The sequence below is a fragment of the Filicampus tigris genome, chromosome 11 (genome assembly GCF_054856515.1).
Source record: "Filicampus tigris isolate MCC_2025a chromosome 11, RoL_Ftig_1.0, whole genome shotgun sequence".
Lineage (NCBI taxonomy): Eukaryota > Metazoa > Chordata > Actinopteri > Syngnathiformes > Syngnathidae > Filicampus > Filicampus tigris.
This window is the reverse complement of record NC_141227.1, coordinates 1,950,001-1,977,788: the sequence shown is the minus strand read 5'-3', so window position 1 is coordinate 1,977,788 and position 27,788 is coordinate 1,950,001. Positions and strand designations below refer to the sequence as shown.

The window sequence follows — 27,788 nt, the reverse complement described above, 5'->3', positions numbered from 1 at the left end:
GAGGTATTAACTTAATAAATATTTTTTGTTCAGTTTGGTAAGCGTCACGACAACATAATTCACCCACACAGGTGTGGTGTATATACTGATTGTATATACTAGACTGATACTATACTGTAAAGGCACAAACTCAAAAGCAGAAATCACTAGTTTTGCCACTTCCCACGTCACTTCGTTTCATGATGATGTAACATGATGTAAACGTGGACTGCACTTCTTAATCACTCAACTTCTTAGACCAATAAACAGTAATTCAGTGGCTCTACCACTTCCTACATACTCAACGTCACTTCATTTCATAGATAGATAAAACATACATACATACATTATCTGTACCGCTTGTCCTCACAAGGGTCGCGGACATGCTGGAGCCTATCCCAGCTGTCTTCGGGCAGTAGGCAGGGGACACCCTGAATTGGTTGCCAGCCAATCGCAGGGCACACAGAGACAAACAAACATTCGCACTCAAATTTACACCTAGGGGCAATTTAGAGTGTCGAATCAACCTACCAAGCATGTTTTTGGAATGTGGGAGGAAACCGGAGTACCTGGAGAAAACCCATGCAGGCACAGGGAGAACATGCAAACTCCACACAGGGAGGCCGGAGCCGGAATCGAACCCACGACCTCTGAACTGTGAGGCGGACGTGCTAACCAGTCGCCCGCCATGCCACCCTAAAACATACATGTATAAAATTAAATGCTTACCCGATCTCCATTTAGTAACATCACACACGGCAATAGATAATGCCTACTTATGACGTAATAACAAATACCAGCGGGCATTAATTACCATTCGGCAGATCTGTCTTTTGGTTCCAAATATATGGCCGAATTCATCCTGTTAATATTTGACTGCTTGACAACTTTGCACGGATGCGTTTTTCTTTATCATGGCTCAAGGAGCTGCACACTCACGTCTGTGTGTGTGCTCAAACTTCATACACATGTATTTCGAAGTCAACGGCGGCATGCACCAATGCCATTACAGACAATTCCTCACATACGCACTCAGACATACAACGGTTCCAAAATATCACAAAATAGACCAGACACGTATACGGTGTTTGTTTTTTTTACACAAACGAGGAAATTTTAAGGGGGGAAAAAATAGTACCAGTTTGTATGCCGGTTCACCTCTAATTTTAGACGGGCTTCCATCAATGTTTCTAAACTATTAAAAATAAATAAATACATAAAAATGTAATTAACTTAACTATTTTCCTTGACTTTTGATCAGAAAATGAATTATTCAGTAATGTATTACGTAATGTGCTGGGCAGGTTAAACATTTGGTTTCACAGTTATTAACGGCCCAGTGAAGGAAACCGTAACTACGGGGTGGCCGGTGACAGAAATGAGTTTGACACCCCTAATTTACAGTCCTCAATTAAATGAAGATGCATGCTTTTGTAATGTGGGAGAAAGCCAAATATCTGGAGGTAACCCCCCGCAAGCATGGGTGGAACTCATCAACTGTAAAGTAGACGTACTGACCATTATTCCACCTTCCTACCTATATCATATTGATTTTATACATGATGTAACGTTTTTTCAAATGATCGTTTTATGAACTTTACATATGAGGTACAAAATTGTTTTGTTTTATTGCTCCATATCTCCAGTGCAGTTTGATTTTGTTTCAATTGGCGCCATTTCAAGGATGTGACATTGAAGGAGCTGCTTAAAAAGGTGTTCTGCGGCATCTCAGGGCCTCTCTCCAGCAAAGCCACTTCTGCTGAGTATTTCTCATACTCCAAAAATGGATTGGGATCTGTGTCTGTATGTGTGTTTTGTCATTGGCCTGAGTATTTTAGCTACCAAGTTAAGATTAAGAAAGTCAATACATGGCCTCCAAGAGCTCCCGTGCCTCCCATCGTTCCCTTTCATCGGCAGTCTGCTGAGTCTACGAAGTGTGCATCCGCCTCACGTGCTTTTCAAGAAACTTCAAGAGAAATATGGTCAGACGTATTCACTGAGGATGGGCTCACATAGAGTCATCATTGTCAACCAGTACTCACATGCCAAAGAAGTGCTGCTGAAGAAGGGCAAGATATTTGGAGGGAGACCAAGAACAGTGGGTGCACTTTGTCTTCTTTCTGTTCATGACGCCCTTTGAAAAAGTAGCTTGAGTTCAGTGCCAGCCTTTCCTTGCACTCATTATCTGGTGTTCCTCTCCGGGGAATTAAGGTAACCACAGATGTGCTGACCAGAGATGGGAAAGACATCGCGTTTGGAGACTACAGTGCCACCTGGAAGTTCCACAGGAAACTTGTCCATGGAGCTCTCCACATGTTTGGACAAGGGTCTGCCTCAATTGAGAAGATCAGTGAGTAGTGTTTTATATGCTGAATATATATTTACTGTAGGTTCAGGCTCTTTTACTTTTTTTATCTTTGTGTTATTTAAATTGTAAAAATCGTGCCATACAGCACTTAAACTTGTATTGTATCTGCAATTAAAAACTGTCCAGACTAACATGTACATCCACCATGGGGACAAAATATTGAGACACCTATTAAATCATCCCAAATTGAGAACAAAGTAAATGCGGAGTTGGTCTCCATCTTTAACCGTCTTTCAGTCTGCTTATGCTCAGTAATACATTGTATACTGTATGCTAACACCAAATTGCCCAATATATTCATTTATTTAATGTTTTTGGTATGGTTCTCATTATTGTGGAAGTGTACATGTTGTGGGTGGTCTATTTGAGTTGTATTTTTTAACAGACACTACCAAAGATGGAGCAAACGTGGCTCTGTATATTTTATTTAGCAAACAATCGACTTTGAGTACACTGAAAAAAAATCTCTGGATCCTTTGGATTTACTTAATTCGGTTGCACTTCATTAAAATGTGTTAAACCAAACATACAATATAAAATTGGAATATTATCAAGGGAAAGAGTTGTAAATTACGTCGGTTTACCACATTTGAATCATGTGCAACCGAAAGTCGCACAAGTTAATGGTAATTTTTCTCATGTAAATAATAAAGCAGCTCTATGAAATGTTGCCTTGAACTAAAGATGACTGTATGCTTTGTTCTCCTCTTCAGTCTGCACACAGGCAGAGTCTCTTTGCTCCATCATGTTCGAGAAAGCTGCTGCTGAGGCTTCTGTGGACTTTTCTCTTGACCTGACGCGGGTTGTCACCAATGTGATCTGTTCACTGTGTTTCAACTCCACATACCCAATAGGAGATCCTGAGTTGGAGGCCATACTTGGTTACAGCCAGGGTATTGTAGACACTGTCGCCAAAGACAGCCTGGTGGATATTTTCCCGTGGTTACAGGTCAGCAAACATAACATGAGTTATAATGTATGAGGTGTACATCGGTTGAAAAGATTGTGAGAAATGCACACATGCCACCATTCCAAGTGCCTCCGATTAACTACAAATCATGTTTTGCTCAAACACTGACTCGCCTACGTCTGTTCGAGGCGGGCAACTAATCTCCTATTATGACATACAATCCCGATTGGGACGTATATGCTCCGCTACAAAAATATAACGTTTTTTTTTTTTTTCAATATATTTTTTATTTTTTTGTCAATTTAGCTACATTAGACGTTTGTCATATCAAAACCTGTTTGGAAATATTTATCTTTGTCGTATTTTGGATTGCAAAAAAAACATGTTTACATTTGTGCATACATACTAAACTAAATGAAAGAACACAGCTGAAATTCATTTATTACAGCTAACACATGAAAAAAAAAAGCCATTGACAAAGCATTTGCCTTCTTGCTTGACAAGAACTTCAGTGACATTTTTACACTGACTTCCACTACTAACCAAAGTAATGGGTAATCGACTTGGGTGTGAAATTGCACAATGCACCTAAAATGTTTTACAACCTTTCCAGGTGAACCTAATTTTACCATCTTTAAACCTTTAAAATGTACATGTCCAATTGTTCAGTCTTTAGTGTAATTAATCTGCCCATTGGTGTGAATGTGAACGGTTGTTTTTCGGAATGTGGCTACATGACTGTCAACCAGTCCAGAGTACCCCAGCTGAGATAAGCCGCAGCTCAGCTGTGTCCCTGAACAGGATAAGCAGAGCAAATGAATGAATGACTAACAGAGTTCAAACAAGTGTGTTATTAAAATGTGGAATGAAAACATTTACATAGATAACATATACTGTAGTCATGTTTTTAAAACAACCATTTGATTTTGCAGGTTTTTCCTAATGCAGACCTGCGTCTCCTGAAACAATGTGTTTCAATCCGGGACAAACTTCTACGGAAGAAATATGAAGAACACAAGGTACGGGAGATGTCTTATCATGTCTGAACTGTATTTAACATGGGTTTTATATAAGATGTACAACAGCAGGGGTCACCAACGTGGTGACCCCCCCCAAGCACCACATGGGAAGCCTGTGGGCCGGTTCTAAAAATAGCTCACCGGTGATGGGACGATTGTAATTTCCTGGGAATGTTGCAGTAATGATCATTTGAAAATAAAACACTGGCAGATATTTTTAGAAATAAAATGTTGTATACTGATTTTTTTTTATGTTTCCTAATTATCATGCGAAATCACTAGCATTGTCATTGTCTTCACATAAATGAATATCATGAATTGCTAATAATATGATAAAAGCAAGGCCCCGACCAATATGGATTATTTTTTTAACTTGTTCTTATTCCGTTATTTGGATGAGTTAAATTCTGATTACAGATTAATCATCTGATTAATCAAAAAATATATATAATATATAATAAATAAAATTACTTAAATAAGTTTTTTGCACCCTTAACTCCAACAACAATAAAAGTAGGAATTACAGGTCATATATTTGACTGTTTTACAATACTTTGTTCTTAAAGCGGAAGTCAACCCAACCCATTTTTTTTAGAATATATTCTATGCAGGCCCACTAGTTGAAACAAGGCATTCTGATAAATATTGTGTTTGTGGAATAAGAGTTAATCCATCCGTTTTAGCCATTTCTGAGGGCCGGCATTTTGTCACTTCTGTCGACTGAAATAATATATATCAGAATATATAATATTTATCAGAATGCCTTGTTTCAACTAGTGGGCCTGCACACAACATATTCTTGAAAAAAATATGTGTGGGTTGACTTCCCTTTTAAGTACTTGTTTTACAACAAAGGTTTTCACCTATTTATTTTGTGGGAGCTTAGTTTGAAAATTGTAATCTTTGCTTTATTTTGTAATACATGACATTTTTTTTTTTTTATAGGGGATAGTAACCAAAACAATTTTTTTTAAGAATATGTTCCCAGCAGGCCCACTAATTAAAACACAGCATTCTTATTAACATTAGGTTTGTGGAATATGAGTTGAGCAGCACCTTTTTAGCCATCTCGGGGGGGGGCATTTGGGGCAAGGTTGGGGGCCACTGGCCTAGAGCATATTACTGCAAATATTTTTGGGGGGGTTGCCTTCCTCTTTAAGAGCCTTTAATGAGGTCTAAATATGTTTGACAGGCGAACAAAGCTATTAGAGTAATGGAGAAATTGTCAGCACTAATGGTGTATTGTCAGCACTAATGGTGTATGCTGTGTATGTTGACCCCAGGAACAGTACAATGACAATTTGCAGAGAGACCTGATAGATGCTCTGCTCAGAGCGAAACACAATGCAGAGAACAACAACACGGCAGAGATGAGTTCGGAGGATTTGGGCCTCAGTGATGACCACATCCTTATGACTGTGGGGGACATCTTTGGAGCCGGGGTGGAAACCACAATCACTGTCCTCAGATGGGCCATCATCTACCTTATCTATCACCCTGAGGTAATGCTTGTGAATAGATAGATGATCTATGTTTAGTTGAAGCATCAACTTATCATGGACGTAAATGCCATCTTCATATGATGATGAGGAGGATTTGGATTTAGTTACAGGGGTGTCGAACTCAAGTCCTCGAGGGCCGCTATCCTGCCTGTTTTCCATCTCTTCCTGCTGCAACACACCTGTTTCAAATGATTAGCTCATCAGCAAGTTCTGCAAGAGCCTGACCTTGATCCCGATCGTTTGAATCAGGTGTGTTGGACGAGGAAACCTCTAAGACATGCTGTAGGGCGGCCCCCGAGGACTGGAGTTTGACACCCTTGAGTTAAACCATTCTTTAAAGAGGAAGTCAACCCAAACATATTTTTTTCCAGAATGGACTATATGCATGCAGCACTTCCGCGTTCGATGTCATATGGCACCGAAGGTTCCGGGGCAAGTAGACTCTATAGCAGAGCATGCTGTCGCTGTAGCTCCTCTTCACCAGAGTGAGGCTGCTCTTTCTCGGACTCGGTGTCTCAATCATCCGTAGACACAGCCCTGTCAACATTTTGAAACAGATATAATGCTTCCTCTACTTTAAAACTTTTTTTTATTGCCCATTGTGTATTTTCAAATATCAATGCTGCTGCTGGGACACAGATAAAGTTGAAAAGCCAGGGACATAGTTAATCTATGCACACAGAGTAACAATAACACACCAAAAGCTTGAGATCTGTCAAACTAAGGCTATGGGAGTTATAGTTAAACAAACAGCGCCCTTGTGTGGTTGACGGCTGCATTATTACATCAGCAGGCGCTGCTCATCAAAGCGGAGTAACACCATGTAGAGTCTACAGGTATATACAGTATCTGGGTAGGCAGTAGGCACACAGCAGTGATATCTTGATGTACTGTCCTCTCGCCTCTTCCTCACGAATACGTGCAACCACACACATAAAAATAATCCAGAAAAGTACCCCAAAACGTTGACAATTGACAGAAATTCTCTGAAGTAAAACTGCTTCAAGACAATGGCGCTCCGCATGACCAGAAGTTGCGTTGCCCTAGGAGATTTTACCGGAAATACGTCACACCACTCCGTGCATATAGTCCATATGTTCTATGCAGGCCCACTAGACTAAACACGGCATCCTGATTAATATTGCGTTTGTGGAATATGAGAAATCCACCTGTTTTTAAACTCAGGAGGCGGCCATTTTGGCACTTCTGTCGACTGAAGATAACATTGAAGTTGGACATGGCTCAGCTTCAGAAAACAGGTGAGTCGTGATTGGTCATTATCTGAGCCCTGAGCAACTTCAATGTCAACTTCAGTCGACAGAATTGACAAAATGGCCGCCAACTTAGATGGCTAAAAGTGGGTGCATTTTGCTGTTTAACGTTTATATTCGACAAACAGAATATTACCGTAATCAGAATGGAGTATTTCAACTAGTGGGCCTGCTGGGAACATATTCTTGAAAAACAAATATGTTTGGGTTGACTTCCCCTTTAACTCATTCTATCCCAGAGACATATTTATATGTCTTTTCACAATGGGTCTGAAAAAGTCTGGTACTGAATGAGTTTAAATGCTCATATAAACTGACATTCGAGAACATTTTCTTTGGTTGTTGAGTTTTTGTTAGATTTTTAAATTAGTTTGACAGTTGGTGTTTGTAAATTTATTGCCAGAGTTATAAGTTTATTTTTCTCAACTGCTCGAAAAATGCTAAAGCACTTGACCAAATCCAATTTGATTGTGAAAGCATCTGCAATGTCTCCACTGAGATTTTCACTTTTTAGTTTGGGCTCCATATTACTTTTTATATTGTTATTGAATATTTCTGCAAACTAAAAGACATATCTTGCTTTTATTTTCTTCAAACTTTACACATATATGAGCCATTCTACCGAATTGGTTGAAATTGCTGTCCCACAATGAAAATCAAATTTTAAAAAACAATGAAGTGTCCAGACCTTGCATATTTAGTCATATTTTTCTGATCTATTTTACCACAAGGCATTAATTGAGATACTATTAAACTGAATGTATAAAAATTTATCTTTTCTATGTCACTTCCTATTGGGAGGTGGCTGTCCCAATCTCTAACTCCTGAATTTCAATTCATGAAAAACAAATGTAGATTTTTGCCAATATAAAAAATACTTTACTTTACTAGAACATTTTGGTTGCTTTTAAAAGTATTGTGAAAGATTTACATTGATTTTGTAGATTTTTTTCAAATTAGAAGTTTTTATGTAAAAAAAAACCTGTCCCAACTTTTCATGTCACTACCGAAACGCAAAGAGTATTTGTCTGTAGGCAGGGCTTGGTTTTAGCCACATCCCCAGAAATGTCACCAGTAAGAGACAATACCTTCATGTTCATCACTGGCCACATGGCGAGTAATTAGTTGACAGCATTATTAAGTTATGTGCCCTCCAAAGTCTGACAATCAGCATGTGGTTTTTAGGACCGTCACTACCGAACACCTCATTTCGGCAATAAAATGAGAACTTTTTATTTGAATGCTAAATGTACTGTTTTCTATCTCTGTACACATGCTCAAAACTGTCTGTGGTAGCCACGTTGTGCCTTGCATTGTTGAGTATTGTTAACAACTATCACAAAACGTCACTACCGAAACGATCACTACCGAAACATTTCGGTAGTGACATAATGGTTTCGGTAGTGACAATATGATGTTTCTTTTTGAAAAAGTATGTTTTAAATAATATAATACATAGATACATATGTCATACATAGATCTTTCTGATTTTAACTATATTGTATTCCATATTTTATCTTAATTTGAAAGGAAAAATCTAACTGAAACAGTCACTACCGAAACATACAGAAAGGTTTCGGTAGTGACATAATGGTTTCGGTAGTGACAATATGAGGTTTCTTTTTGAATAAAGTAAGTTTTAAATAATATAATACATAGATGCATATGTCATACATATATCTTTCTGATTTTAACAATATTCTATTTAATATTTTATCTTAATTTGAAGGGAAAAACACCAAAATGCCAAAAAGCCCAGCAGAGACAGAGTACAGTCGAAGGGTTAGAATGACCCAGTGAAATCCAAAGAATATTTAATAAAGGAAAGCGAGAGAAATAAGAGATGGAAGGGAGAAGGAAAGCTGAAGTATACCAATGAAGTATCCAGAAGAGAGCAAAGAAAAGTCAGAAGAGCATGGATCAAAAGACAAGACCATTAGATGTCTCTCAAAAAACAGAGAGAGAGGGAACATACATACAGGGAAATGTATGTTACAAAAATATTTGTCATTCCAATTAAATTTGGAAGGTGAAACCACAGTTTTTCAATGATGAAGAGCCCTGTGATGGACAGGTGCAGCGACCACAAACCGGTCCAGCGTGTGCTCTGCTTTTGCCCTAGGTCAGCTGCGATCAACTCCAACCCCCCACAACCCTGAGTACAGCACAAAGCATTAGAAAATGGAAAAAATCATGTTTCATTAGTTATAATACACGTTAAAAGTTAAAATATAGCAAAAGTAGTTCAGTGATTACAATGCTACCCTCACACAAAGTATTACTGCAAAAGCAGCAACAATATGGGCACATCTGAAATTTTGCAGTCACTACTGAAAAAACGGATGTTTTAACAAAAATAAAAAATATTGTATTATCAACCAACAATTTTTGATAATGATTGTTTAAGGGTATGTTTGTTTTAATTAATGATGACTTTTGAAGTCAATATGATCAACTTTCTACACTTTACAATGCAAAATAGCATATACATTTTGATTTATTTGGGAAAAACTAATATTAAATTCTGTTAAAAATTCATTTAGACTGATTTTGATGTCAAAACCATATATATTAATTTATAAAAATACTCTGTAGAGGGGGGAATGGAAAAAAATATGAATTGGCTAGTAGAATTATTTTTATTCTTCAGTAATTGTGTGTTTCGGTAGTGACACATTTTAGGGACAGGCAAGATATTTGGGAAAAGCTAGAAAATACTATTTGAAAATTTACTGTATTTTTACTATATTTGTGCCCCTTTGATATGGTGCAACATGAATACAATAAAGGTTTTTCTGAAACAAAATACAAATTTCACACATTTTCCAACTCTGAATTTGAACCAATTCAGTAGAATGGCCCATATAGGGTGTGTGTCGCCTTGTTAAATTGTATTTTTCGGCTAGTTAACGTCTTCTGTTGTATTCTGACGATGACATCTTATTAAGTTGAAGGTTCACTAAGGGAATGCATCAGGTCAGTGACATGTTTCCTTGAAGTTAGCCATAGTCTGTGTGTTCAGGTGCAGAAACGTATCCAGGAGGAGATAGACAGCAAATTAGGGAGAGAACGCAGCCCCCTCCTCAGTGACAGAGGCAGTCTGCCCTACCTGGAGGCAACCATCAGGGAGGTGCTGAGGATCCGCCCAGTTTCCCCTCTCCTCATCCCTCATGTGGCCCGACAGGACACAAGGTACAGTCCCACTGTGCTTATGAATTGAAAATAAATAAATAAATAAATACTAGGGATGTAACGGTTCACAAAAGTCACGGTTCAGTGCGTACCTTGGTATGAGGCAGAGGTGGGTAATCCAGGTCCAGAAAGTAAGAACCCTGCCACAGTTCGTCTTAAGCCACAGGTGCTTCTTATCAACTGAGCTCTCTTACCTGCTGGTTGAGTAGAAACACCTGTGGCTAAAGCCAAACTGTGGAAGGGTTTTTACTTTCTGGACCTGGATTACCCACCTCTGGTATGGGGGGGTCATGGTTTGGTATGTGTTTGGTACAGCAATAAGTCTGAAATGCATAAGACAAGGTTGTTGCTTTTTTAATTTAGTTTTAACAGAGAGCAAGCTACAATTCAATTTGATATAAAGCAAAAACATTCCCTGTTATAAAAGCACAAAATAGAATAAAAACCTGCGCATTAGGGTTGTTCATAAATAATCATAATGATAATGACAAAAAGATTAACCACCGGAAAACACCCTTTCTTGTATGTATCGAATGAGGTTGCAGATAAAGTCAGGTAGCACTTGCCAACTAGTAACTTTAACTTCATTATAAGAGCAGCAAAGGACAGCTCACGGCCCTTGTGTGATTGTATATGACAGGGACCACAGTCTTGCTAATATGCGCCCAGGATGGAACATTGTAACGGGGCTCCGGCATGTTTAATAAACGTTTGAAGCCCGGCTCCTAGACTAAAGCATATGGGCGCATAGATTTTGCTATTTATATGCCAATTTGCTTCAATAATTACTACTATCGTTGGCTCTCTCTGCTTTCACTTCTCCAGGCTGCTTAAAAGTAGCGTGGATAAGTTGTTGGTGTTGAGTGGGTTTCTTTTTTCTACCACCGGTAACCGTAACTGTGATGCCGTCTTACATGTGTTAGCATGTTTGAAGTGTTACCTGCAATGGACCGCACAAAGGTTGAACAACGCCGACACACAAGTTCTTGTTCGCTCCACCGCTCGCACTCCATCGCCATACTCAAATCGGAAGCTGAAATGTTCCCAAACGGCTGATTTGTATAGAGGCATCCTTTTTTTTTTTTAAATATGGTCCGATAATCTCAACACAGACCACCACACATATAATAGATCTGTTCTACCACTAATCTCGAAACAAGTCCTCAGAGGCAGATATCCTGTGTGATCATGTGTCTCCATGGGGGTCACCATTGTCGAGTGACATCAAATTTAGGCAGCTCGGTGAAGTCATTGAAAGATGTGGTTTTTTTTCCCCCCTCTTTCAGTTTGTATTTTAACTGCATGTTTTTTTCTAGCCTTGGAAATTTCAAAGTGCGAAAAGGGACCAGAGTCATAGTCAACCTGTGGTCACTGCACTATGATGAGAAAGAATGGAAACACCCCGAGCTTTTTGACCCAGGTGAGAAACAAACTTAGTTCCAGGAATAGTTACGATGTACACAAGGAGTGAGCAACTCCGGTCCTCGAGGGCCGGCATCCTGTATGTTTTATATGTACCCTTGCTCCAAGACGCCTTGCGCAAATCCTCTTTCTATCACAGTTACAGACTTAAAGTGAGTCAACCCAAGCATATTTTTTTAAAGAATATGTTCTATGTAGGCCCACTATTAGGAACATGGGATTTAGATTCCAGTTGTGTTTATGGAATAAGAGTAAATAAACAAAACCCAAATGTTTTTATCCATCTCCGTGGGCGGCCATTTTGTCATTTGCCGTCGACTGAAAATGACATCACAGTTGCTTAGGGCTCAACTCACAACCAATCATGGCTCAGCTTCAGGAAACAGGTGAACTGTGATTGTGTCACGTCACCAGTGACACACATTATTCAAACTGCAGCTCACTTCAGACATCCTGTACTGTATGTCTATGTGTTGCTTAGACATTTGAGCACGTAACTATTGTGAGATTACTGACAGGCAAGAGTCGATGGGCCTATTCTATGGACAGCCCACGGCAACCGAGAGATGAAAGTCTCAGTTTTTCACCATTTTGAAGCCTGATTTCTGATACTTGGCCGATTTTTGTTTTTCTATTCAAATTTGGCAGTCTTGTTAACACTTCTCCATAGTCTGTCAAATGTATAAGACTGTTTTTCACTTTACAGGATCTTAAATATATTTTTTGAATGGCATTTTTTGCAATTTTACTACACGATATTCCTCACACTCGACAAATACCTCGTATATAAAAAATATATATAATAGTAAAACTAATTAAAAAACGTACCTAAAATGAAGCATTTTCTAAAAAAATAAAAACATAGCTTACAATTGTGAAAATGATTTGATCTTTGGTCTCCCGGATCCTGCTAATATGCCATGAGTCACCTCTTGTAGCATCTAAGGCATCATATGGCTTGTGCAATTCTTTCATGCTGGAAAATGCTGAGTTTCTTCTTTGGTTGATTTCCCTCAATAGTCTTCAGAACAACTTATTGTAACAGCTGGAAATGCAACCTCTCGCCATTTCACTGTGTCAAGTTGTCGAGTTACACTCAAAACAGTCCTTGTCGTTTATTTGTGGTAAATCACAGTGACTTTGGCCAACTAAATACCTCTGAACTTTGCAGTAGCACTTGACAGAGATAATACTGTAATTTAACACATGAACCATTGGTGATTGGTACAAAAACTCCATATTTGACCTGTCATTTCATCTTCTTTCCCCCCCCACTGCAGGTCGATTTTTGAACAGTGAAGGCACAGGTCTAATCAATCCATCATCTAGCTACATGCCGTTTGGTGCCGGGGTCAGAGTGTGTCTTGGCGAAGCCTTAGCTAAGATGGAACTTTTTATCTTCCTGTCCTGGATTCTTCAGCGCTTCACATTCTCTACCCCACCAGGTCAACCTCCTCCCTTGTTGGAGGGCAAGTTTGGGGTGGTCCTTCAACCAGCCAAGTACAATGTCACTGTCACACCCAGATCAAATTGAAAGGCACACAAGAGCCAGGACTGCTAGCTTTGTGTCTGTGTGTTAACTGTGCTAAGACACCCAGAGCAGCCCAACTCACCAAATATGGATGCATGTTACAAACCAAAATGTAACTTTCAGAAGCATGGCAAGAGTGATATTCCCTTTAAAGTTATCAGGCCCAGCAATTAGTGGATAAAATAATTACACTGGGTCACTTTAACGGTAGTCACTGGCTGTAAAATGGTTCAATCAGGCAGTGTGGGTTTGACTCACTCTTGGTGAATTCTGAACATGGATGTGAATAGTTTTCTCTTTATGTGCCTTGTGATTGACTGTTGACCTGTCCAGTGTGTATTAGTCTGCCTTTCGCCCAAAGTTACATGGGACAGTCTCCAGCTAAATTCCTGAAACCTTGAACAGGAAAATAAATATGTAATAAAACTATAACAATACAACAACACTTGTTTTCTCTCCTGAGTTTAAACAAAATTAATGTGTACTCTCTCCATTTCAGTGAGTTCTCAAAAGTTTACCATTTTGAATAGGAATAAGGAACTACAAACTGAATTCACCTATTAGGGCTGCACGATATTGGAAAAAACGTGATGAGATATGGGTGTTGAATATGGCGATATAGGTATTATTGCAATATTGAAACTGTACCTAAAAAAAGACATTTTCATTGTCTAATTTTCATGCAGCAAAATAAGCAGACTCAGTGTATTCGTAGCGAATTGTAGTAAGTTACAATTTTTTAAATATTCATATTTTTTAGTTATTTAGTGATAGTCGTACCCCAAGAAACTGTTGATATCTATTAGATGGCGATACACATTTAAAAGTCAGATAAAAGCATACAATTTCATATGAAACTTATTGCCCGTCTTTACACATATTGCACATGCCATTATCATGGTGACAATATTTTTGTCAAAACTGAAAAAAAAAAATCATGCAGCCCTACTTATTATACACATGGTTTTGGATAAGATTAAATTAAAATCCGCTCTAGCTAAGCAGAGCTCAGGTTGTGTAGTGGTGCTGCGCTTTTTGTGCAGGTAGCATGGGTTTAGACTCCCGGCCAGTGCCCCGGTACGCAGCTACTGTCTGTCTCGAATCCGGACCAAAAAGAAGAGGTGCTCTCTTCGTTTCTGATGCACGTTCTTGGGATTGGACTTGGAGGCAATGGTGAGCAATGTCTGCCATCTAGTGATGAACACTGTTATTACACCTTAACTGTATTAATTTAAAACCAACTCTTTGGACTTCTTGGACATAGTTTCCCACCCCACATTCAAATTGTTCCATAGTTTGACTCCACCACAAACAGGAACACAAAGCTCCTTCTCGTTCCTTATTCTGTCCTTCACCCTGTAACCCCCTTTTAAGGAATCATTTTGGAATATTTCCAGGCAATTAATAAAGAAAACAAGTAGACAGCACATTTGGACTGTACCAATTTTTATGTGAGCAGAAGTATGGAAACATGACTGCGTGTGTTTTGTTGCCAAATTGACTTGATTACATTGATTATTCAAACACATATTGCAGACAGTGAATGTCTACAGACTTTTTCAGTTTAGGATTTTGCCTGTAAAAACTACTTTTATACTAGAGGTGTTACCAACATGAAAAGAAAGTCTTAAAATTATTTATAGCGATGGGGGAACAATATTAAACGTAATAATACAATCGCAGCAAACATACAGCATGAGTAACATCATTTTAAAACTTAATTTGACAATAATTGATACAATGAATTGAAATATTGTCAAGTATTTCAAATTGGTGTGGCATAAATTACCATGCAGATCCAGAACGTGTGAAATGGATATATAGTTTACACAAGGTTTTTGTTGGATTTTTTTAATTTGCAGGATCAATCATTTCAGAATGTTTCGCCATTGTGACCGAAATCCTGTTTCTGCTGAAGAAAAATAAAATATTTTCAAGAGGAGAAATAGTAAATAACTGACTTAATGTTTTTGCCAGAGCGTGCGCACTGCGTACACCAGGGGTGTCCAGCTCCGGTCCTCAAGGGCCACTTTCCTGCCTGTTTTAGAGCTCTCCTTGCTGCATCACACCTGATTTAAATGATCAGCTCATTAGCAATCTCTGAAGAAGCTTGATAACGATCATCAGGTGCGTTTCAGCAGTGATAAATGGAAAACACGCAGGACACTGACCCTTGAGGACCGAGTTTGGACATCCCTGGCGTACACCCTCGTACAACTGGAGAAAATAAATATGCTTAGTCCGACTATTTTAATAAATTACTCGTCTATCAATTAATCGCCTACAAAATGTTCATCTGTCATAAGTGGCTAGGCGGACCGGTCCATCACATAGGCCGAATGCCCAGCTCTGTAACTGATGTAATTATGTTTTCAGATGCCACATTTGACACTTTGCACAGGGACTACAGTTGGAAACGATCTTTTTGGCTAAAACTGGCACATTTACACAAATGTTGATATTGTGCTTGGTGCACAATATCAACATTTGTGTATATCAACCTGTTTAAAAATAATCTAATTAAAACTAAATAAAACTTCAAGTGAGAAAACAATATTTTACAGAGGGGAAGTAAAAATAAACAGAGACAATGAGGTTGCAGAGGTTTGAACACCCTCAGTATCTCCACTTAAATGTTTAAGATCATCAAACAAATGTCAATATCAGACAAAACAAGCCCAAGTAAATATAAAATGCAGTTTTCAAATAGTGATTTTATTTTAAAAAACAAAATCAAAATCAAAGCAACCGGGCCCAGTGTGAAAACATAATTGCCCCTTTGTTTGATCATGAATTAATTTTCACTGACCACTCGCAAGCCTGATTACCTCAGACCTGCTCAATTAAAAAATCACTTAACAAAGTTATCAAAAATATCTCCATCCAAAGAAATTCAAGAACAGACGAGAAATACGGTAATTGACATCCATTTGTGTGGAAAGGGTTACTAAGCCATTCCTAAAGCTTTAGGACTCCAGTGATCTGCGATGACAGCCATTATCCACAAATGGAGAAATCATGCAACAGTGAACCTTCCCAGGAGTGGCCGTCCTTCTGAAATGACCCCAACAGCACAGCGACACCTCACCCAGGTCGTCACATCGGAACCCCGGACAACATCTAAAGAAGCTCTGCAGGCCTCCCTGGCCTCAGTCAAGGTCAGTGCTCATGATGCCACAAGAAGGAAAAGACTGTCTGGAAATGTCAACTATGGCAGAGTTATGGATTGTTTGTCAAACTGGAGAGAATAATGAACGGTTCCAAATGCTAGTCAGTGTTCAAACCTTCAGACTTCTGCTAGAAAGCAAAAACATGCCGGGAAAAAAACTACTAGAACATCTCAACTTTATTCAGGGTTAATCAAGGACATTTTAAATGGTGCTAGTTGTGTGCTGACTCCCATTTAACACGAGTTTGAACGGGATTGATTGATTCTGACAGCCACATCCCTAAAGGGTGTGCACACGCGTGTCCACCTTTTCTCAGTTTATTTTTACATCCCCTCAGTGACTTTTTATTCTTCTAATTGAGGACGAGAGGTTTTAGGGTCACAGTGGTGAAAAAAGTTTTTGAAATGGCTTATCTAGGTCCCCCCCCTTTTTTTAATATGTCCAAACAGGAGTGTGATGACTATCAACTGCTGTATGTTGGTGTATTTTTATTACCATACATGCTTAGTTTTGCACCCCTCCTAGCCACCCAGTGTACTGGAAGCTTTACAAGGATACTGTATGTGTGCAACGTTTATGGTGAGTGTTATGTGAGTCAGCGTAGTAGACAGAGCATGACAATGCAATGCAATAGACTACCAAACAAACATTGCTCCTTAAGATAGAAAACATTGTTCCTGCTCAATGACAATCATTTAACTCAACTTCTGATCTGTGTCCTTTCATATCTAAACTAATCCAGCAGAAAATCACTGATCTCCTCCCTCATGCGAGACCTAAAGAACAAAAGAGCTTAATTAGAGTGAAATTAACACAAGAGGTCATTAGACCATTTAGCCATGAGCCGTCTCACTTCCCATTCATTCATTCCTGTATGTAGTGAACGAATTAGAATGAAACAAGGAAATATAAATCAACGGCTTACCTCCTTTGCCTTATCTGAGCCTCTGACAGGATGTAGTGAGGGAGACAATCTACTGAAGACTGGAAGGCAAGTGAAGCAGAAAGGAAGGCAAACGTTATTCCTGCTGTAGCCAGAGGAGTTTCTATAGGTCCATGGAGGATGTCAATATACACATTACAGTAAATATACACATTAATAGTAATATTATACACCCACTTGCAAAAGTATTGAAACAGTATGGTCAAACCCAAAACATTTAGGTATAACACCAAAAGATAAATATGAGACAGAGACATACAAGAAAAAGTATGCAAACCCTTTGGAATTTCTTTCCGTTTGACTTAAATTACTAATAAAATGTGGTCTGATCATCTACGGTGCCCTCCAGAATTACTGGCACCCATGGTTAACATGAGTTAAAACTAGGGGTGTCAGTTTAGCGCGTTATTTTCGGGGTTAATCCAACCCCCTTTTGACGCCATCAATTTTTTTGATCGTGTGATTAAGGTTTCCGTAGCAACCAGTGGCTGCATTGACAAAGGCTGCTGGTCACCATGATCTATATATATATTTTTTTCAAGAATAAGTTCTATGCAGGCCCCCTAGTTGAAACAAGGCATTCTGATTAATATTGTGTTTGTGGAATATGAGTCTAGCAGCAAAATCTAGCCATCTCAGGGGGCGGCCATTTTGCCACTTCTGTCGACTCAAAATGACATCACAGATGCCCTGAGGGCTCAAATAACGACCAATCATGCCTCAGTTTCAGAAAACAGGTGAGCTGTGATTGGTCGTTATCTGAGCCCTGAGCAACTGTGATGTCATTTTCAGTCGACAAACGTGAAAAAATGGCCGCCCCCAGTGATGGCTAAAAACAGGTGGATTAACTCTTATTCCAGTTAAGTGAAGCAGCATTTAGTCACTATGCTCCTCACCTGTGGAACAAACTCCCTGAATACCTGAGGTCTGCTCAGAGAGTCAGTTCATTCAAAATCAGGGCTGAAAACATTTTTGTTTACTGCAGCATCTCATGAATCCACATTTGCACGCCATCTTTTCATTTGTCTAGACTGGCGCTTGGTTTTAATCATTTCAATTAATTATGATTCCTTTAATGTTGTAATATTTTTTCTTTCCATAATGGTTTTAATGTTTTATGTAATGCACTTTGAGTTGTCTTGTACATGAAGTGTGTTATACAAATAAACTTGCTGATAAGAAGAATACGATAAACTAGCAATGTCAAAAGTATCGATCCTTACACGCCATATCTGAATGAATACAATACCATGTCATGGCATCGAAACTACGGTGTGCATGCCCGCAGCGTCCACCGTACGCACCCTGCAAGCAGCGCAGACTACCCAGCAGACAGCCTCAGGAGAGCCCTCACAGCAACACCGCTTGCAGTTCTACGTTTTACTGCTGCTAAGTATGGCCATTGCGGCAGCGACAGGACGGCCAAGCAGCCAGTCTTGTTCACTTTACTAAAAGTATTTTGTCTTTTAAAAGTATTTGTAATTTTTTTTACCCCCGTGCTATCGAAAATCATATCAATTTATTGAATATTTTATTGGATATCGATATAGAGTTTGAAATGTTAGTATCATGGCAGCCCTACCGTCAACACACCGGATCAATAAGCAGTATCGTTAAGTGTAGTAGTACGGTTAAAATAAGAGATAGGCACTTTTCCCTTTTTGCCTGTCCGTCCTCCATCTACGACCTGGGCAGCCTTGCGTCATCATCCCTCCTTATTCATAAAACTAATCGTCCTCCGACCCCGTCCGTCCTCGTCCTTTTAAAGCAGTTCGGTCCTTACATTTTGTCAGTCCATCCCGCTTCCCTCCCAAAAAAAGACTCATAAAATAATCATCCTCCGTCCCCGTCCGTGCTAATCCTTTTCAATTTCACCAGTCCATATATTTTACCAGCATGTTAACAGTTAACAAAACAAAACTCCTATCCAAGCTTTTTCCTAGGCCCCATACATACATTATCGCGTTGCATTAGAAGTATGTCCTTGCCTGGGTCATGTCTAGAGCATAAAAATCTCTGCTGTACACTTAAAATTACGACCCAGAAGTAGGAGTCTTTCGTTCTCCTCCTAAAATAATCATTATTTTTCTTGCAAAATAGCACAAGAAAAACTGAAACCTTATTGTGTTATAATGCAAAGGTTTAACGCAATACTATTGTGGAATTTCACAATAATTATTGTATTATATTCCAAAGTATTGCATTATAACGCAATCTTAAATATCCTCGTAATGTCCCCTGCCGGGCTCCATCCTTCCTCCCGCATACAAACACGGTGAGTAACCATGAGACAAGCGGGGCTTCGTGATATTTCACATTTGATCTGAAGTAGTGTATTGGTGGATTAGACACGCAAGACAGGCTGGGCATGTTTCTGTCAGTTGTCTGTGAAATGGGCGACCGTCTGTACTTGACCCGGTTAGGGACGATTACAGGGACGGACAAAAACCCACTTCCATCCTTGCTTCGTCGACCCTTTTAAAAAAACTTCTCATCCGTCAGACTGTTCCGTTGCCCATCTCTGGTTAAAATCTTAATACCCATCCCTAGGCGGTACTTTAAGCAGACAGTTCTTGTGATACAGATGAAGATGAGACAAAATTTAATGACCAATTTTTGCAGACATTTAAGAAATTCCAAAGAGTTCACATACTTGTTTTGATATTGGCACAGTTGAAGGGACAAGTCTATAGAGTCACTTACCATGTCTTTGATGGTCAACTGACAACTATAACATAGCAGGCCTCTGATATCAGGTGTGTCTGGAACTCTATGACATACGGGATACAAGATAGTGGGAACTAGGGCTGTTTGATTTTGCCTAACAAGAAAATCCGGATTATTTTCTCTCAAACTCGATTTTATGATTACGATTACGCAGAGCTGGGCAGTCCGTCCCTGGACCGGACCATTTTTGGGGCGGAGGGGTGGTTGGGTGACAAATTAAAAAAATAGCTGGACTAAGCATGGCCGGAAGTTGATTTTAGTTCAGCCCACTAATCGGCCCTCATGCGTGTGACATGCTCGCGAGGCAGAGAAAAAATCATTTTAGCCTACTCTGTGAAAGGCTTCTTTTTAGGCTTCTTTATACTCCCGAGTCTGCGCGAGCGACAACTGCTGTTATAGGGATTATGGTATTGCCCCTCCGCCCCCTCTTGTAATGGTATGCTGCAGTTGCAGGTGGGAGGTGCGGGTTAAATGATGTGACAATGAGGAAATACAAACACGCTTGAGCGCACGTTGCTGTCTCACAAGTTGCGATGACATACAGTTTCCCACACGGAGACGGATGAGCCACGCAGCTCGCTGCTGCTGCTGCAAAGTCCCATCACTCAAAGTAAACAAGCTACTCACCCACGTTGCCCCTTAGCCGCCATCTTCCAGATCGTATTTGCAATAAAATTAAATGCATCGTCTAGTCATCCCTTTATGGTTGTAGCAGGCACGATATGCATTGTTGTCGCTGAAGCGACGCCCTCCGACTTGTTTCAAAACAATTTGTGTCCACGAGTATATTCAGATGCTAGAACATCAAGTTGGAGTTCATGCACTATTTCTGGCGTTCACTACCTCCGGAAATACGCCATAGCAAACCTGCAGTGTATAGTGGTTTGCTGGTATGCTTTTATTTTGAAGGCCGGGAAGTGCGCAAAATAAATAAGTAACTTGACTATGACACCTTCTTCTACGACTCTTTTCTATAATTATTAGACCCAAATAATTATACAATCCAACCCCGGGCCTCGCAATGCAAGGAAGCACGCAGTTCGGTAAATACTACTGGCGCATTTGAAACGTGTCCACAGCGGGTTCGAATAGTAAATTAGCCAGCTAATGATCCTTAAAAAGCCTCTGCCGTTAGCGTCTCTCCCGCAGCGACGTCAATCACGGACGCTTTTTTTTTTTTTGGAGGGGTCGGGGGGGCCGAATGGGGCGGGGGCCGACAATGTTTATGAATATGGCCGCAGGGTCGCGGCCGGAAGGGTACCCAAGTCAAGGGTGGAGGGTCGTGGCCGGACGGGCAAAAAATGGTCAAGTGCCCAGCTCTGCGATTACGGTTTCTTTGTAAAATAAAAAATAATGAAAAATGAAGTAATTTGAATGTCTTTTATTTAAACTGAATTTTTCTTTCTTTGAACTCAAAATGCCAGTCAATTTAATTTAATACATACAGAACAATCCATTGGGATTAACAGCACTTTACTTACACAATAGATTTCAGATCTGTTCTTAATTAAACCAATAATGAAAGAAGAAAGTGCATATACCATCTGAAACGAAATCATCAACATGAGAGAAGGTAGTCAGTCAAGTCTGTAAACCAAACAGTCTGATCACTAGCTGGTTGGCAAAATGACTTGCTGACAGTCTTTCACCTTTCTCCCTGGTCTTACTTAAACATAAATCAATGATATGACAATGCAAAATTGTCACTCAATAATACAATGCACTGTCAATGCACCGGTTGGACGAGAGGTCCGTTGTAGAGGGAAAAAAGAAGGGACGCCTTTCAGACGTTGTGTAACTTGCTCACGGGTTGTATTGTACATGCAGGGCACACACACACGACACTACAGATCTATATTTGCCCGATTTATTAACTAAACGCTCACTTGCCTAAGCGAATAGCAGAATCGCCGGTAGCCATGGATGTTGTTGTTGTTATCGGACTGCGCGCTCGTGGGAGGAAGCCGAAATGCAGTGGAAACTACGGTGGCTTAGATACACCAAAAATAAAAATAAAAAATCTAACGTGCCGATTTGAACGTTTTCTTAAACATCGTTTTATCCAGAAAATTTGGTTTCGGTTCAAAATCGCTTAATCGAGCAGCCCTAGTGGAAACATTCTTCTACACAAAGTGCATGTTTTACATGAATGTAAGCAAAATAAACCACATTTGATAGAGATAGAAACATGTACCTGACACCAGAACAGCAGCCTCCGTCTTCCACAGTTCTATCACAATATTCTCCTTTGCCTTTCGAGCAACAAAGTGTACTTGGACCGCTCAATTCTGGAAGCAATGAAATTTCAATGCAATTACAGTAAAAAAAAAAAAAATTAATAAATGCTGATTCCATAAAACTTTTACCGTATGTATCACTCACAAACTTCCTGCGGTGCTCCAAAATGAGTATCTAAGTCTGAACCTCAAACGTAGTAAAACACAAATGTCCTGTTGTTGAAGAGACATGTTAACCCATTAAGGATGGCAGCGCATAACCACGTTTCTACCATTAAAGCCGGGAGTGCTGTTGCGTGTTTCTCCCTTTAAATCCGGGAGAGCGTATGTCATTTTCTTTTTTTAATCCAATTCTCAGTCTCTTGGCCAATGAAATGGATCAGAATATACATGTGACGTGTCATGAGTTGTCGGAGGATATCCGGAATTTTTTCAAGGAGTAATGGAGGCACAGTCGATTGCGGGAGCTCTGATATAAGTCACGGCAGTGATATAGACGACACGCTCGCGGACTTTAAAGCCGTGAAACCATCCAAACATGATGTATGGTTAAGATATATGTTCGTTAACAATGACGATTTTAATGTCTCAACAGCATGGTAAGTACCACTCAATTTTTTAAAATTGAAAATAGTGCTTCACTTGCATCTTTGATTGAAACAGTAAAGATGAATAAACTCGGGCCTGTGTGAAAGCCACATGTCTAAGCTCTCAAATTTTGGGGGAATTATGTTTCTATCTGCTACAGGGGCTGAGATATTAATTATTTTGTAGGTGGCGAAAATGTCAGGTTTTCAAGGGTGATGCCAAAGACGACCGTAGGTTTTAGAGAGATGTCTTACGAGGGGCTTCAGGCTTTAATGGGTTAATCAACAGCATTCGCTATTCCACCCGTACAAAATAATAACTATATTATTAGTTTTTGTTCCATTTTGAAGATGTAATCTCATCTCTTTCTAATCTAAAATATTAATAAAGTTGGTACACCCGTATGGGGTTTATCTCCAGGAACTCCCACACCACAAAAACACAGTTCTAAATTGAAGACTAAATTGCCCATAGGTGTGAATGTGCGTTTGAATAGTTGTTTGCGTAAAAGTTCTCTGAGATTGACTTGTGACCAGTCCAGGGTGTCCCTGTCTCTCACCGTAAGTCAGCTGGGACAGACTCCAATTACCCACGAAACTGACAAGGACAAAGGGGATAGAAAATGGTTGGATGGATAATTAAAAAAAAAAAAAGTAATTCTTACCCATCCTCTGTCGATGTCTTTTGGCCATTTTGTCCTGTGCTTAACTTTTTTAGAATCGCGTCACTTGGAACAATCCTTTACACTACTTTTCTCTATGAGCACTGCAGAATTATTGTTGATTAAAATATGCAGTAGAAATAATTTTACGCAGCTGTGTTCACACTCAAATGTGGTCAAATGTGTTGTTGATGAGTTACTAATTAATTATGAGGAGCAGTGTTTTTTTTGTTTTTTTTTAAAACAACTACAGTGGACCCCCCACTTGCTTGCGGTTTGGCACCCGCCGACTCACATAGTTTCAGACTTTTTTCCCCAATATTAATAAATAACTTTTTTTTTTAAATACACTATGTTTGTTTAGTTGTTTTTTGGACTGTTCTTTTCCCCAACAATTTTTGCGTTGAATTTTTTTACATATATTTTTGTAATGCATTTATAACAGCCGTCAATTACAGGTATACGCGCTTTTTCGCTATTCGTGGGGCGGCCCTGTCCCTAATTCCCATGAATAGCAGGGGCTAACTGTAATGCTGAAAAGTCATTAATAGTGTACAGTACCTGTGTTTTGTCTGGCAAATGAAGCACTGCTAGCACCAACAGATTTGGTCTGGGAGAGGCGTTCAGAGATTAGAGTGGACTGGAAGGCCGAAGCATTTTCTAAAGAATGGTAAAGGTTACATGAGTTACCAAATTTAGGATCAAACGATTTTAAATATTCATTATTGCAGTGAAAACCCTATAAATCAGTGTTTTTCAAACTTATATATTGTCAGGTGTGCTGTAGGAAATGATCTAATTTGTGTGCCTGTGCAGTCTAGCGCCTGGCAGCGTAATAATGTCTTTACTACATTGTAGTACTCTTCCATACCAGCAGGTAGCACCAGCTAGTGTCTTTGTTTAGAGACAAGCGAATTAGTGACACATGTTTATCCAAACAGGCCCATGTTTCACACCAAGTATCAATATGAAACATTATAAAATACTTTTTCTTTGTGTTTATTTAATTCCTATGCAAGACGTTATTAATATAACGTCATTCTTCAATGTTAAAAAAAATGCTTATATAAACAATATAACACTTACCGTATATTGTTATTTTGTTGTTTCACTATTTCAGCTGGTGGTGTGCTGCGGGATTTTTGTGCCTTGACTCAAAAAAGTTTGAAAAACACTGCTTTAAATAGATGAATAATTTACTTGTTGCAAGGGTAGAGGAACTCACATTTTAAAAAAATAATCAATCTGTGATAGGCACAGAATTCAGCACCAATCATAAATTCATTTTGAATTGTATTTTCTATTTTTATGGATACTGGTAAAGAATTAGGTAGGGAATAAAAAAAAAACTTTCAACTTGCATCTGCATTTTACAATATAGAGTCGACTTTACTCTGCATCGATGTTTAACGCTTGAATTCAACATTACTAATCAAGTGCTTTTGGCATCTCATCTTCCAACTGGCTGATTTACAGGGAACTACTGTTGCTGGACTGTAACATTCTGTGGAGAAGCGAAATGAAGTCAACAAAACAGTCTTCATACTATCTGTATGAGTCAGAGTATGAAAATGAGATGGTGATGGATGAGAATTAGCTTCATTATCTTTGTTTAATCCGACCACCACGTCTTAAAATACTAATACCAGTGGTACCTTGTCAATGGCAGTGAAAAATGACAGCAGCAGTGCGAAGTAAAACTCCATAGTCGTGGCCAAAATGTTGCAGCACAGACATGCAGCACAGTGAGCAACCTTTGCTACTTTTAGTTCAACAATACACAACATTACAACTTTTTGATGGTTCTGTGTGTTCCATTTTACAATTTATTTTTGTAGCACTCTAATTGAATGAACAACATAATGCATATTCAATATGTTTTTTAATTAGTAACTAATTTTACACGCTATTTGGTTTTAATTATTAGAAGGGGAGGGGGGGAAATCAAAGGAGTTGAGCCTAAATAACTGACTCTCAAAAAAGAACTAAAAATTCCCATGAAAGAGTAGCAGCGAAGAGAATGTGCTTTATGCCACGCACTGGCCATTTTAAGGACATATGCGACTTGAGTTCCCCCAGACAGTCTATCTCGACGCTAAATGAGTGCATTCTTCACAAGCTCAAGAAATACCAAAAACGTCATATGTCTTTGTGTTTAACCTAAAGCCCAAGTTCCACCAGCTCCCTGTAGGTCAACAGCACTGTTGGCGGGCATTATTAATCCGGTTCCCAACCGATATAGTATGGAGGTCATGGTAGTGATTTGCATATTTGTTTTGGGCAATGTTTTATGCTAGATGCCCATCCTGACACAACCCTAACCATTTATTTACCCCGTCTTGGGACCAGCACTAGAAATACACTGGCTTGTAACCCCTAGTGGCTCGTCTTGAGTAAGCCTAGTCTTCCTACTATTGGGAATTTTGACATGATTTAAAAATGGTAAGACTCACCAACTGCGGTATCCAGAGAACACACACAAAGCAAACATCTGTCGCAAGGGTTCGCGGAGGATGAACTCTTAGAAGTAGTTTGCAGCTTTTCACTTGTTCTTCAGGACACAGCAAGATTTTCATCAGTTGTATAAGTGAAAACCGTTTTTATGGCAATTACAAAATCTAGAGGGATTGAGTTGACATCAAGTATTGGACCATTGATAAACAGAAATATGATACGAACCTATATATAGTGCTGACCGTGGATGGGAAATCAACTTGCAGTTTATTAACAAAGCTCTCTGTCAGACGCTGGATACTGGCCTTTTCTTTACTCTGTTGGACACAAGCAATATTATATACAGTAATCAGGGCAGACAGAGGATACACATGCAGTTAGATTAAAATATTTTGTTACGAAAAGTACTTGGAGCTAAATTGAGATTTAGTAAGACTAGAGTTTAAAAATATCGAGATAAAAGCCATACACTTGGGTCTTCTGAAAGAGTCTTATAAGTATATTCATTGATCATTGATCAACAACTGTAGTTTTTTGTCAGTAGTGGTCTTGTTCTCTCCATGTTTTTATTGCCACAACTTTGATGATGTTTTGCAGTATTGTTACCACCATGTACCCTACAATATTCATAACACAAGTTCTATGTGTTCTCATAAACTCTGAGCCTTCAGTATAGATCAGCGGTCGGCAACCTGCGCCTCTGGAGCCGCATTCGTTTCTTTCATCCTTATGTTGCGTCTCTGCGTGGCTTGGGAAAATAAATTATAAGTGTCCGATTGAAGTGTGCTATTTGTCTCAAAAACGTGCATCATGTCTTTTTATTAAGTCAAAGTTTTTGGCCAGTTTGTGGTCCATATGTGGTCCTAGATTGGATACGTATCAGATTTTTTGCAATGCGACCGCAGTCTGAACTGGGCCAGGTCGCATATATCTGACATAGATGTCATCCGAGGCCAAAACGCATGGGTGGAGGATTTAGTGCTGGCAGCTGGGAGATCGAAACTGCAAAGTTGTTTTGAATAACAGTATTGACTTTATATTTTACTTTAATTTAATCCAATTTAATCCCACTTGAAACGTGAAGCAAGTGGACATTCACGGTGATAGTAGTAATTCAGCCTCGGCTGCGACAGGCTAATTTTTTTACGCAGTCATGACGTGACGGCATCTATACCGACATCTCCATGAAATTAGATTTAAAAAAAAGCTTTGCCACATCATTTCCCCCCAAATACTGTATTTCTACATCCTACCAAATCGATCCACTGTAGAAATGCTCCGATACGCTGGACCGCATTTACTTCTGTAAACACTACATCGTGAGTGATCTCATCTCTTTTTCTGCGCATGTTACTTTTTCTCTAAAAAATATCTCACTTTAGGGACACATTATGTTCACTCACACACGAAATAAACCAAGGTCGCATTTATAATGTAATATGAATGCTTACACACACAAAAAAAATCGGATTTTTCAAAAACGACGGCAGCTTACAGTCCTGGGTAAAGATGAAAGTGTCTTCCTACAGCCCTGATTTGCAGGCGTTGTGCGCAGAGCTTCAGGAGCAGAAGTCCCATTAACCAGGCAAAATAAATATTCAGGCAGTTACGTTGCAAATATTTATTTTCATTGTTCAGTGATATAGTGCTCTTTTGTCCATTGTATTTTTAAACTCAGGTCAAGGCTACACGCTCCAAAAGCCCAAAGGATGGCGGCTCAAAGCATTTTGTTTGCTAAATAGATCATTAATGTCCGAGCAGCGATAGCTGCGAGGTCCCTATTGTTTTTGTAGAAATTCTTATTAGGGCCCGAG

The 27,788-nt window shown here is 39.3% G+C and overlaps 2 protein-coding genes across 3 annotated transcripts in view; one reads left to right on the top strand and one right to left on the bottom strand.

The window, feature by feature from the left end:
* The first annotated feature begins 1,701 nt into the window (after nt 1-1,701).
* cyp17a1 (cytochrome P450, family 17, subfamily A, polypeptide 1) lies at nt 1,702-13,637 on the top strand. The gene is made up of 8 exons (XM_086044332.1): nt 1,702-2,077; nt 2,191-2,329; nt 3,061-3,296; nt 4,190-4,276; nt 5,560-5,778; nt 10,072-10,241; nt 11,558-11,661; nt 12,944-13,637. Exons 1-8 carry the CDS (start codon nt 1,763-1,765, stop codon nt 13,195-13,197), a joined length of 1,524 nt encoding a protein of 507 aa, XP_085900458.1. The 5' UTR covers nt 1,702-1,762; the 3' UTR covers nt 13,198-13,637.
* A 2,251-nt stretch (nt 13,638-15,888) lies between these two features.
* The window catches only part of ctu2 (cytosolic thiouridylase subunit 2 homolog (S. pombe)), a 30,662-nt gene continuing 18,762 nt past the window's right edge, over nt 15,889-27,788 (bottom strand). Inside the window, exons 10-16 of one of the 2 annotated variants that reach the window (XM_086044333.1) lie at nt 26,200-26,291; nt 25,974-26,071; nt 24,082-24,180; nt 22,229-22,322; nt 20,011-20,077; nt 17,290-17,348; nt 15,889-17,140 (exon numbers count right to left, since the gene is read on the bottom strand). In XM_086044333.1, coding sequence (XP_085900459.1) covers nt 17,098-17,140; nt 17,290-17,348; nt 20,011-20,077; nt 22,229-22,322; nt 24,082-24,180; nt 25,974-26,071; nt 26,200-26,291 — 552 coding nt within the window. In that variant the 3' untranslated portion in view covers nt 15,889-17,097. The remainder of the gene's footprint in view (nt 17,141-17,289; nt 17,349-20,010; nt 20,078-22,228; nt 22,323-24,081; nt 24,181-25,973; nt 26,072-26,199; nt 26,292-27,788) is intronic. The other variant, XM_086044334.1, reaches the window with a different exon arrangement.

Bases quoted from the DNA above. Each gene is read 5' to 3' on its own strand.
- cyp17a1 (XM_086044332.1), top strand. From the start codon at position 1,763: ATGGATTGGGATCTGTGTCTGTATGTGTGTTTTGTCATTGGCCTGAGT. The intron at 2,330-3,060 runs GTGAGTAGTGTT...TCTCCTCTTCAG, and splicing joins TGCCTCAATTGAGAAGATCA to TCTGCACACAGGCAGAGTCT. The intron at 10,242-11,557 runs GTACAGTCCCAC...GTTTTTTTCTAG, and splicing joins GTGGCCCGACAGGACACAAG to CCTTGGAAATTTCAAAGTGC.